The 13,081-nt window shown below is 39.4% G+C and overlaps 1 protein-coding gene across 1 annotated transcript; it reads left to right on the forward strand.

Moving 5' to 3' along the window:
• Positions 1 to 1,220: 1,220 nt before the first annotated feature.
• ARGLU1 (arginine and glutamate rich 1) lies at positions 1,221 to 10,998 on the forward strand. Its single transcript, XM_072344862.1, has 4 exons — positions 1,221 to 1,834; positions 6,385 to 6,610; positions 8,993 to 9,076; positions 10,101 to 10,998. The coding sequence occupies exons 1-4, from the start codon at positions 1,479 to 1,481 to the stop codon at positions 10,263 to 10,265; spliced, it is 831 nt and encodes a 276-aa protein (XP_072200963.1). The 5' UTR covers positions 1,221 to 1,478; the 3' UTR covers positions 10,266 to 10,998.
• Positions 10,999 to 13,081: the final 2,083 nt, after the last annotated feature.

Consider the following 13,081-nt stretch of genomic DNA (forward strand, 5'->3'; position numbering starts at 1 on the left):
TCAACCATAGGCTGGAGAGCCTATTCCAGTGCTTAACAACCCTTTCTGTTAAGAAGGTTGTCCTGATTTCTTACTTGATGCAGTCCAAGATACAGTTGGACTTCCTGGCTGCCTAGGCACACTGCTGACTCGTGTTCAACCTGCTGTTGCTTAAGATCCCTCATTCAGACAAGAGAATGGAAAAAAAAAATTAATTCTGAAAGACACAAAGCCAAAATTTAAGAGGTTGATCTACCTACAGCCCACGCTATTTCACCAAAAACTATGGACAGCATCTATTATAAGTTTTGTTACAGTGGAAAGAACTAACAATTACCAAGCAGAACTAGGATAAGGAACCTCACACCCATGCTCCTTGAGTCACCAGTTCACACTCTCCACCTGACTTGAACCTACTTTTACTAACATACCCACAGTTAACAAATGACAGCAGCATCTGCAAGTGAAGCATTGAACATTCATGTCCAAACAAACATTCACTGGTAACATAGTACAACAGATTCCAGAAACTATGCAATTCGAGCAAGGACTCAGAAAAACTAATTTTATTGAGAGGATGAAGAAACATTTAAATAGCTTTTACATCTTCCACAATGTGCAGTGAGACACAACATCTGACTCCAACTTTGGAGTAATACAAATAATAATTAAAAATAATAATAATAAAGCACAGCCACTCCTCAGCCACAGAGCAGCTCTCCACTGGATGTGGGGGCTGTCAAGGCTGGTCCCAGCTCCTAGGAAGGCCACGGAAAGGAAACCCACCCCCGGGCTGTATTACAGGCATGCGGGAGGCAGCGTGACAACACCTGCAGAAGGCTCCGTACGCACAAAGCACGGCGCAGGCAGCCGATACTCAGTGCGGCCTCACGAGCCGTGTGACCCTTCCAGCGCCAAAGGCTCCTTTTATTTCCTCCCACCCCCTTCCAGTGGTGCAGTTCGACAACCCCACTCAACTCTGCCGGCCTAATAAAAGGAACTTGTAAACCAGCTAGCAAAACTATTAGGGTTAAGAGCCAACCCTACCCGCCGCACCGACTAACCACCAGCTCTGCTGCTGTGCGCTTGCGCAAGAAAAAGCGCCACTCGTCGGTGCTTCCTCTTCCGAGCAACGCCTGCCATTGGTTACCGAGAATTCCCGAGCGGCTTCGTACACCTCCGGAAAAAAAGCCGAAGGCGGGGGCGAAGGAGAGGGGGAGCAAACGGCTGGAGTGTGGCGCGGTGCATTGTGGGGCGGAAGCAGAGAGTCACCGCTCTGTTAGGGCCGCCATCTTGTCTGCGTCCGGACCCGCTGCCGCTCTCGGGGCCTGCTTGTTCTCCTCGTCGCGTGAAGCGGTGGAGAGAGTGAGGACGCGGCGTACGACCGGGTGGTGCTGATGCGTGCGGGCTCTCCTCGCTCCTCCTTCAGGCACCACTAGTAAAAGGGGGCGGGGGTAACCGGACGGTCTCCGGCGCGGCCTTTCCTCTCCTCGGCCGGCATGGGTCGGTCCCGCAGCCGGAGCTCGTCCCGCTCCAAGCATACCAAGAGCTCAAAGCACAACAAGAAGAATCGGAGCCGCTCGCGGTCCCGCTCTCGGGAGAAAGAGCGGGCGCGGAAGCGCTCCAAGTCCCGGGAGAGCAAACGCAACCGGCGCCGCGAGTCCCGGTCCCGCTCCCGCTCCAACACGGCCCCCTCCTCCCGCCGCGATCGGGAGCGCGAACGCGAGCGCGCCTCGTCCCCACCGGATCGCATCGACATCTTCGGGCGCACGGTGAGCAAGCGCAGCAGCCTGGACGAGAAGCAGAAGCGGGAGGAGGAGGAGAAAAAAGCAGAGTTCGAGCGGCAGCGGAAAATGTGAGTGTCGGGCCTGGGCTGGGGGCTGCAGGGCGTAGGGGCGGGACGGTGGGGGAGAGTTGGAAGGAGGGGGATGCTCCGTGCCGCAGTGCCTTCCTCCCCTAAGCTGGAGCCGTCTGTGCTTGGCGAGAAGGCGTTGAGGCCTTGCTGAGGCCTACTGCTGCCTGTTTCCCGCCATCCTTCCCAAAGGGTTTGTTCTGTCGGGTGCGTTGAGGCCGCCCGCTCCGAGCAGGGCCGGCTGCACACAGCCTCCATGTCACCCAGAAACGCTCACTGTCTGTCGCGCTGCTACGGTGCTCTTAAACTTCGTCCTACGGTGAGGCCTCCGCGCCTGGAGGCTTTGTGCTACGATGCCACGCTCCGCGCTCCTCCCCTTTGCGTGGCGCTTGTTGTGCGTTGAGTGGAGGCATTCGGGGTGGCCCATCTCTGGGTTTGAAGTAATGCCAAATAGTCACTATGGTAACTTTGGACATCGTTGTACTTTACTGTGCATTGACAAGGGAGACAGTGAAATCCGGGGAGTTGCTTCAAATGAAGCTTTTCCTTTTTTATCGTGGGAAATGTAGGTATTCATAAAGTCTGCAGAAAGAAAGAGGATTCATTTTAGTAACGTTGTGTTACCTTAGGATGTCTAGCAGCCTTCTTAAGTTAGGAAAGTGGCCTTTCTTCAGCAAGGGGATGTAACAGTTGTGCTAAAGCAATTCATCTTTGGATGCTGCCCTCACTATCAGAGGTAGTATTTGTATGTGTGAGGCCAGCAAGTTCTGATAATTCTTAGGTGGAGCTTTGAGGTTTTTTTTTCAACTATGTTGTTCTGGTGATACACAGTTTGTAATTCTGAGTTGTCACCTTCAATTTTGTCATCTCCTTCATTAACTTCAGAATTTGGCAGTGGTGTCATGTGAACGCATAGAATCATAGAGTTCATAGAATCATAGAATTACCCAGGTTGGAAAAGACCTTGAAGATCATCAAGTCCAGCCACAGCCTAACCAGTACCCTAACTAATAGAAATGTTAAGGGCTCTTTGAGTCATTGACTCTAGTTTTGCAGTTGAGAATTTTCTTCAGTACCTAAATTAATAAAAAATATATACTCTACTTCTGGAATGAAGAGTTGGAATGCACACAATTATTTGGAAATAGAGTGAATAATATATCTTGGTATTCCTTGTGACACATCTAATTTCATATGTGTCCTTGGGAATATATTAAATGGCTTTAAAACTATTATTTAAATGGTTTTAAAGACTACTCAATAAATAACAGATGTTACGTAACTTAGTGTTAAATGGTGTTGGTCTTCGTTATGAAGTTTACTGCCAATCTGCATCCAGAATTCAGAAAGTGAAAGAGAATCTGTTCAAGTAGTTGAAAATGAAGTATCTGTAATATTTAAAGGTGTATTTAAAGTATTTGACATTTCTGTTCTGTTTCTTCGCTAAGTAAAATTTGATGTAGCATTTGAAGGGCATTTATTTATTTATTTATTTATTTTAATGTGTTAAGTTATCTGTACAAGTCAGAAAACTTTGTAATTTGAAGATAGTCCTGAGGTCCGTGTAGGAAGAATGTGATGTGTGGTTGGTACTGACAACCGAATAATAAACTTGTGAGGGAGAAGTACTGGGAAACATTAGACTGTTGATGCTTCCAGAACACACTTCATATTTCAAAAAGATCAAGCAATAAATCTCAACACAGCATACACCTATGGTATTTGTGGAAGACATCCCTAATTTGTGTTATGTATAGTCATGTTTGGGTTAAAAAATACTTGCTGATGAAATTAACTAGTGGACAGATCACGTGTAGAAAATGACTTTTCAAGTCTGTTCAGGTCTTAATACATACCATAAGTTCTGCTTATAATATGATTCCAGTTTTCTATTAAACAAACAAACAAATAAATGGCAACCATGCGTAATTGGTGGGTTGTCCCCTTTGCCTCATCCCCCACCCTTAGAAGTCTGCCTGTTGCTTAAGCATATTTTCTAGAACTGGTCTTCAGGAAGTAGATGTTAGAGACTAAAAGTATTTTCACGTTAATGGTTTTCTGTTTATGTGGAATTATTGCTGAGAGTGACATTTGTGTGTAAAATACCATAAGTACTTGTGATTAAAAGAAAAAAGAATAGTTGATGTCAACTAGATTGAGGTTTACATCTGTGTTTTAACTTGGCTTTCACGAGATATCCAGTCAGTGATTTGATATAATTATCAGTGGGCACAAGGCAGTCTCAAACAAATTGTGAGAATGAATTTTGACTTTATTCTATTTTACTTCTTCCTGCATCCAGTGTTGGAAGAAATCTGGTCACATATATCAAACAATTATTATAAATTTATGATGCTGTTATTGCTTATGCTCATGAAAAGACGCTCTATGTGAGAAGATGTATTTGTTTAGTCTAATGGAATACAGATGGGATTTGTGGAGGTGATAAGAATAAAACGTGTGTAAGGCATGGTATTCACTTTGAGTGCATCATCAGTTTCTGAGGATACTTGAGACATGAGTGTCAGGGTTTTCTATAGCTGTATACTGTCTTTATTCAGTTAGCTAACTGGAGGAGAAATAGTAACAAAATGGGATTGATGCATTTTTCTGAACATCTGTGAGGAACTTTTATTTTAAAATTTATTATTATTATTATTTTAAAAATCTTTTTTATTATTTATTTACTTATTTTCATTTTTAATTATTTTATTTATCTATTTTTAATAAATCACATCAGGAAGTTTTGTACTACTTTTTCTAAAGTGAATGCTGCCCTGATTTGTCACTGGAAAAATGGAAGGAGAAATTTTATATTCTGGGTCTAAATGTCTAAGTTGGGGTTTCCATAAGGAATCCATTTTTTTGCTCAGAATACTTTTGTGAAGTGGATACATGAACCAGGGGTATCTGCAAGCCTTTCACCCTGATATTTTAGATGACTATCTAGGTTAGCACTTTTGTGTGCCTCCACTTTTGCATGATCCTGTGTGTAGTTAGGAGCTGTACTTCATGGTTCTTATGAGTCCCCTCCAAGTCTGGATATTTTGTGAACATATATATGGTAGGAAAATGTAAGCATTATGAAAATGAGAGGATATTAGAATGTTAAAACAATTGGTATTATTCTGAATCATGGCTTCCTGGTGTTGACAGGCCAGAAGGTAAGTTGATAAGTTTGTTTTGTTATACACTGAGTACTTAAAATGGAAGTTCAATTTCAAGGTGAAAAAAACAAAACTAAACAACCTTTTCCTTTCACTAAATGAAACCTTTTCCTTTTACTGTATGAAATACAGCTATACAACATTCACTTTATATTAGAACAAAAAACAACAACAGAATTTTTGGGTATCCAGTTGTCATACACAATTGGTTACGACCTAGAAGATTTTCTTCATTTGGGAAAATTCAACCTGCAAATTGACCTAATCAAAGAGTGCATTTTGTAGAATGGCCTGGGTTGAAAAGGACCACAGTGATCATCTAGTTTCAACCCCCTGCTATGTGCAGGGTACCAGCTTCCAGACTAGGGCTGCCCAGAGCCACATCCAGCCTAGCCTTGAATGCGTCCGAGGATGGGGTATCCACAGCCTCCTTGGGCAACCTGTTCCAGTGCATCACCAATCTCTGTATGAAAAACTTCCTCTTAATATCTAACCTAAACCTCCTCTGTCTTAGTTTAAAACCATTCCGCCTTGTCTTGTCACTATCCACCCTCGTAAGCAGCTGTTCTCTCTCCTGTTTATTAGAAAGTTGCAATGTGGTCTCTCTGGAGCCTTCTCCATGTTAAACAAGTCTAGTTCCCTCAACCTTTCCTCACAGGAGAGGTGCTCCAGCCCTCTGATCATCTTAGAGGCCCTCTAGACCTGTTCCAAGAGTTCTGGACCTTTGTTGTGCTGGGGGCCCCAGGCCTGGATGTAGTTCTCCAGATGGGGCTGCCTTTGGCATACTGAATTTTTGGTAATTGTGGTGGGAAACAAAGGAGAGCTGAAGTATTTGAAATTCGATAGAGTGTTGAATGACAAAAACTACGCCATAAATTCTCACTGAAATATTAGATTTATAACTCGTATTGCTTTTATTTAGTTTGTTGCCAAACTAAAATCTGTTTTGTTTGATACTGATATGAAGACAAGTGTTTTCAGGGTCATATTGCCTTACTTTGTATAAAATTAAGGGTGAAGAATGACCAAGCTTTGATGTGAGGTGTCTTTTTTTTGTGTGAAATGGTGCCTTTTCATATCAAGAAGTACTATGACAGGCTGTCGTTGTAAGCTTCTCTCAGCTTAATGTCTTGAGATACAGAGAGATGTTAAATGTGATGTGATCTTAACGGTCCTTGTGATTGCCTGAATGTTCATTTCATTGCACCTTTCAGCAGTGGTTGAAATTATTCAAGTATCTGGTTTATACACATAGCTGTGTGTATGGAATAAAACTATTAAAAGCTGATTCGGTAGTGTGGTTGGTGCTTTGTTTGTATGAGTTTGTTTCAGTGCAACCGTTTTTATTGATTTTAAAAAGTTTATCTTCATGTTTGCATTTTCTAGTCGTCAACAAGAAATCGAAGAGAAACTCATAGAGGAAGAAACTGCTCGAAGAGTGGAAGAGCTTGTGGCTAAAAGAGTGGAAGAAGAGTTGGAGAAACGGAAGGATGAGATTGAGCGAGAGGTTCTCCGCAGGGTGGAGGAGGCTAAGCGCATCATGGAAAAACAGTTGCTCGAAGAACTCGAGCGACAGCGACAAGCTGAACTTGCAGCACAAAAAGCCAGAGAGGTAACGCTCGGTCGTTTGGAAAGTAGAGACAGTCCATGGCAAAACTTTCAGTGTCGGTTTGTGCCTCCTGTTCGGTTCAGAAAGAGATGGAATACAACAAATCTAATTCCCTTCTCATATAAACTTTCATTGCTGCGAAACTTAATTTTTAGCCTATTCAGAGGAGCTCACTGATACTTAAACAGTTATTCTCCTAAAACCTGAACAAGGATACTTGATTTTTAATGGAACTGACCTACATATTTCAGTATTGTTTGAAACTTTTGCCATGGCTGCAGGATTTATCACCGGTCCTTTCTTTTCTGGGGAAGGGTATTAAAAAATCTGTAATTATGTATCCTTCATTTGTTTCATTTTGTTTACCTAGACTGTAAGAGGCTTTTGCCTTCAGTCAGGCAAAGAGCAGGGTCCAGCACTGAGCTGCAGTACCTGTCTAACGAATAGGTTTCTTACTCTTCTTTTGAAACATTTTCTTTGAGCGTACATGGACTAATTCTGGGACTTCGAGCATAAGCCCATCCACGTCTTCATGAAGGATCTATGTCCAAATCATTATATCCACTTTTAATAACTACTAACAATTCCTTTTTTCCCTAGAAGTTAATAAAAGAGCAGATTGCCCTTGTCTGAAGTCAAGTCAAGCTGAACATGCGACTTGGGGTTTTTTGGTTGTTTTTTTTTTTTATTATTTGGTTTTTTTTTTTTTTTTTTTTTGTGTGGTTTTTGTTTTGGTTTTTTTCCAAATCGGCAGCTGGAGCAGAAGCTGAAAATGTCTTTCTGTGAGACAGTAATTTGCTACTAAAGGCTTTGATGCCTGCCTGCACCGATCATTCCAGGATCCAGAAATGTCAGGACAAATTTTAAATTTTGAAGAAAATTTGCACTAAGCAGTCATGAGTGTCAAATGCTTTTTTCACTTTGCACCTTCTCTACGTTTGTCTTAAATTAATATTTTGATTGGCTTACAAAAGGAAATACAATAGCGTTGAAGCTTTACCTTTGTACTGAATATGACTTGTCTGTCATAAGCACCTTTAAAACAAAAAAGCCTGAGTTATAACAAATACTAGAGAGATTAAATTCTACTTGTTCTGTAAATTCAGACCTTACCTATGAAGGAATTGAAGTTGAATTTAGGTGTCTATACTCAGCAAATGCTTTATATAGGTTTTTATTTAATCATATTCATGACTTTTTTTTTTTTTAAGTATTTTTGTTACGTTTAATATGATGCGGAGAAACTCCATCAGTTCCTTTGCAGTGCAGAATAAACGTCTATGCCTGGAGTGGAGTGTGCTAGCTAGTAGCTGGTTACTAGTCATAGTAAGAAGTTTTCTCTTCGTATGCTTGCTTTGTTCATATTAACTTTTTTTTCTTACACAGACACAAACCTCTGGCTTACTTTAAATCTTCCACATATTAAAATAATTTGGATATATATTATGTAAACTGAAACACCTCAAAATCTTTCACGCAGTCTTCATATTTATGGGTTGCATAACAGAGTTCCATAAAATTCACCAAGAAAACAACAATTACAAGGCTTTATTTCCTGATCTTGCCTTCCCTGGATTCCAGAATTCCAAGTTCAGACTGCTAATGACAGTTTCAACTGTCTTAAAATTGTCAAAATACTGAATGTAAAGTCCATTCTCCCCATGAAGGAAGCCCATAGCTCCATGAAGTATGGATTACCATTTGTATTTTCCACTAACAGTAAATGTATTTTTCTTATTAATTGTTTGCCTTAGGAATGATTTACATATTTTTGTTCCTTCCTATCATAAACATCTGCATTCCTCAGCTCAGCCTTCCTTGTATGTTGTTTCTTTATAAATGGTTGAGCTGCTGATGCAGGTATTGCCAAGCTAACAGTACAAATCATTTTAAAGAGGAAGCTGGCGCGTATGGCAGCCGAGGAGCACACTCTGCAGGACACTGGACAAGACAGTAAATATTCAACTTTTAATGCTGATTAAAGGAGTATAGGTAAAGAATACGTAGGTATACTTAATTGGTGAGACAAACTATTCACTTTATTTATATTTTATATATTACTTTTAATTTGGTAAATACTTTCCAGTTTTTGTAGTTGTCCTTGTTGATTTGTGTGGTATTAAAGTTGTAGTAATAAATTGTCAGGATTCTGTGATTAGGGAGGGTTTAGTTGGTTGCTGTTTGGACTGGGCGGGATGATTTAAATTTAGTATTAGAGATGAGACCGATTTTTAGTGGCTGCACAATTTACCGTTGTGAGACAAAACAGGTGGCTGTAAAGCTGCCACTTTAAGTCAGTTCACAAAAGAATTGTGAGAAAGATTAGTGAAAGTGCAGAGATGAATGTTTTACTTTCCTAACATCTTACCCTGTCCTCCCCTTTAGGAAGAAGAGCGTGCAAAGCGTGAGGAACTAGAGCGAATACTAGAAGAGAATAATCGAAAAATTGCAGAAGCACAAGCTAAACTGGTATGTAAAGATGTAGTTAATATTTTTGTAGGGGAATACAGGTCCTTCTGCCTGATTTGCAACAGTATTAAAATAAACAAATCAGTGCTTTCTAGAATTTAACTTGCCTGTTGCTAATTATGTCTGCAGTGCCGTTGCTCTCCTTCCCTCGAGTGTAACTAGCCAGATCTTTAACAGTAACAGTAGTCTTAAAAAATTTCTCGAGTGCTTTGTTAATTTAGAGCAGAATTGCTACCTTTAGAATTACGTATGTTTTTGTATATCGCTGGAAAGGATGAAGTAAGTTAGCAAAGACAAAAGAAATGACTTAATTTTTGTCACTGAACAGGACAAGTGTAAACTGGATTTGAGACTATTGTAATATTGATGCACCGTTGCTGAGTGGGACTTTGAGTGGAAGTCTATGACTTGAAAGTTACGAAAGTCAATTATGTTGATATCCAAACTGATCTAAATGAGTTCTTGCCTCATTACGATGTTCAGTGTGGTTTAGCTGGTGTTAATCACCTCATGATAAAATTTTTTAAATGGTGTAATGACCAAAATAAGCACCTCATAGGAGACTATAGGAAGAGCTGTAAGGATTGTAAGTCAGTGTAAGGATGTAAAAATCATGTAGAAATTGCTTTGGATTAGGAGGGTCCTGGAGGTGGGAGACCTTTGTTGAAGGTCTGTTATTTCATTATATACTGACTTTTATCTGTTGTGACAGGTGTCAGGCAAATTTCTCTATACGCTGACTTTTTTAATTAACGTGTAATACATTGTTTGCAAAACAGCACTGAAAAATATTTCAAGTAAGCATTAAAGATTCTGGTATTTTAGCTGTAAATCTGTAAGAAGGTTTGGTGCTTCTTCTGCATTTATTTAATGTCACCGTTTTTTAAATAGTTCAGTTGAAACTGACTGTGGCATCTAGCTTCGTTAGATGCTGGCACAAATATGTGGAATTGGTTGCAGACTTTTAAATTGCTTTTATGACTGCTAAGTATGCTGGCCTAAATTCTGCCATTTTCATACATAGGCTGAAGAACAATTGAAAATTGTTGAAGAACAAAGAAAGATTCATGAGGAGAGGATGAAACTAGAACAAGAGAGGCAACGTCAGCAAAAGGAAGAGCAAAAAATTATCTTGGGCAAAGGAAAGTCTAGGCCAAAACTGTCCTTCTCACTAAAGAGCCAAGATTAAAATGCAACTCTGAACTCTCTTACAAGAAGAAAAAAAAAAAAAAAACATTTAAAAAAAAAACAACCCACCACCAACAAAAAACTTTGTATGGTAGCTTCATGTTGAAGTGTTTGTTTGTTTTTTGTTTTTTTTTTTCTCTCAATTTTTTTTGTCTTTTTATTTTATTTTATTTTTTGAAAATCTGGAAAGTTAGCTTGTTCTAATAGGGGCTGTGCTCTGCAATTCTTAATTTTTATTTTTATTTTTTAACTCCATTAAGTTAAACCCTTATCAGATCATTGTTGCCTTTTAGAGAATAATCAGTTCTCACGCATTCGTTTCTGTATTAGTGGTCTGAAGCACATCAGCACACTATGAGTTGTGGATGATCTGATAAGGTTTTACGGACCTACTCATCAGAGTTTGACTCTGATAGCTGACAGTTTATACTGGGTATTGCTGACTCTTAATTATTTTTTTTTAAAAGTCAGTGAATACATGAGTAAATTGCCATGGTATTACTGGACCTCTGTGGCTTATTGTTAAATCAGTGTCCTATGATACTGTCCCATTGTTGCGCTTGATGTTCCTGATACAGGTAAGGAAATAGTTTGTCATTTCTGCTATGAATACATAGGGAGAGTTCAGTATTGTCTCTGTTAGATTTGTTTTTATTACATTGACAGCATTCAACCAGCGTTCCCCATTGTGTAAATAAACCAATTTGCTGAATAAAGTGAAAGTCTTAAATTCATATGTTTAAGTAAATTTTTTTAGTACACTTCTATAAACAGCTATGAGAATTCACGTTATTAAGCGCAAGACTATAGTGGTATATTTTTAATTTTGCTTTAAACTATTGTGGCTTCTCCTACTTACAATGCAAAATTACACACAGAAAAAAATCCCTGCAGTTGTGAATGTTTTTGATGGCTGCTGCTGTTTTCATGAATGTTGGTTTTGTTGTGTTTTTTCCTTCTGACAGAGACTTATTTCAGCTGTGTTATCATGTTTAAACAGCTGTATGGCTTACTGCACCTACACCAGTACATAAATATCGAATCCCCTTCAGTTTATCTCATAACACAGTATACTGCTATAAGTTGATATCATTACCATATAATAAATCAGATCCTAAAGGATTTAGAAACGGAAGTTTTTATTCCACAAATGGAAAGCAGAAAGTAAGATTCTGTTTAAATAAATTGTTTTAGCAAACTGCAAATGCAAACTCGTATACAAGATCTTGAATGTTACCCGCTATTTTGAAAAATGAAATGATAGATTGAAAATGATATTAAAAAATCCCCTTTTGGTATACAGCTCTTCTACTGGAGCCTGAATTACTATAACTTGTCTGAAACATTTCTCCTACCAGTATGCAACAACTATAGTATACATAAAATGAAAGAAATCAGTAGTTGCCCGCATTTGAATGTTGCTGGATAAAGATGGAAATAATTCCTGATATTCTCTACGGATCTGTTTCTGTAGATTTGCCAAATTAAATGTAAAGCAAGTTGAGTGTGTTGCTGACAGCAGCATTCAGCATGCTTTGTATGAAGCCTGGGCTTGGGGGCAGATGGGATTTGTATCGTTTTGTCCACTATGTCAAGAAAAATGCCAAGACAGTAAAAAAAAACTACACTTTAACTGTACTTAACATTTGTTTCTATATATTGTATTAAAAAAAAAGAAGGTTGAAGGTTTCTTAATGCATAAAAACAAAGGCTGAAACCAAATAAATCATGTACGTGACCTGTTGGCAGGAGCAGGCTGTATTTAAAGCTCAACTGATACCTGTATTTCTAAAACAAAACAACCCCTGTTCCCTTAAGAGAAACAAGCTATTAAAAGTGGATACTCAAACAGACCGATGCATTTTTGTTTCCTCTTGTAAAAGAAAGAAGCTACGTTGTCATACATGCAGCTGTGCTGTTAGGAATTTTTGTTTTAAATCACTGGTTTTCTGTTAAAGAGTAGTATTTGTTCTTTACACTTAAAATCACGTAGACTTAAACTGTGAAAGGCTATTTCCGTTCACACTTTTAGGACTGCTCTGTGGACAAAATGCTTTAGTTAGAATTAATCCATTCCACAACTTCCTACCTGTGTTTCTTTGTCCTGGAAAAATAAAGTACCAACAGATACTTTTTGGGGGTGGGCCAAAGTGCAGGTGGTGGAAACTGTTTTAGGTGTTAGCATCTTGTAGACGTGGCACAGGTGGACTACATATTTGCGCTCTTCTGGTCCTCACCGCTTTGTTTTTTACTGTTGGTCTTCAGGGCCGCTTTTGATTGCTAGGGAAATATGAGGGGCACAGTTCTGATAAGAACTTCAGATATATTTATTTTCCTTTGATACACATCTGATGTAAAGTCTGTTAGTGTGCAGACTCTTATTTAGCTAATGATTAATCTGAGTGGGTGTCAGTCTCCATTAAGATATCAACTTACCCGGAAAACTTGCTGATATTGCTGCTAGAAATTGTTATCAGGTGATTATTTGTTAGTATATTACAGTTTGGAGTTTAAACTTCCATTGTTTGGTTACACAAGCAGCTTTGTTGTGTTCCTCTTTTTTTTTTCTCCCCTCCTCATTCCCAGGGAGGCAAGTAAGCCCTTTTCAGTTGCTGCTGCCTTGAGCAGTATTCATTTTCCATACTTGATTCCAGGGGAGATCTTTCTTTTTCTCACCCCTGATCATAACAAACATCCTGGAGAATTATTTTAATACCAGACAATGTATCCTTCTGGCAGATGCAGGAAAGAGCAGAAGATAATGGCAGCGATATCAGTCCATGTTCTATTTCATAGTGGAAAGTTGCTTTGGAGGTT

Source organism: Excalfactoria chinensis, chromosome 1 (genome assembly GCF_039878825.1).
Source record: "Excalfactoria chinensis isolate bCotChi1 chromosome 1, bCotChi1.hap2, whole genome shotgun sequence".
Classification (NCBI taxonomy): Eukaryota; Metazoa; Chordata; class Aves; order Galliformes; family Phasianidae; genus Excalfactoria; species Excalfactoria chinensis.

Coding starts and splice junctions, on each gene's coding strand:
- ARGLU1 (XM_072344862.1), top strand. CDS start 1,479: ATGGGTCGGTCCCGCAGCCGGAGCTCGTCCCGCTCCAAGCATACCAAG. Junction 1,835..6,384: donor TTCGAGCGGCAGCGGAAAAT/GTGAGTGTCGGG, acceptor TGCATTTTCTAG/TCGTCAACAAGAAATCGAAG. Junction 9,077..10,100: donor CAGAAGCACAAGCTAAACTG/GTATGTAAAGAT, acceptor TTTCATACATAG/GCTGAAGAACAATTGAAAAT.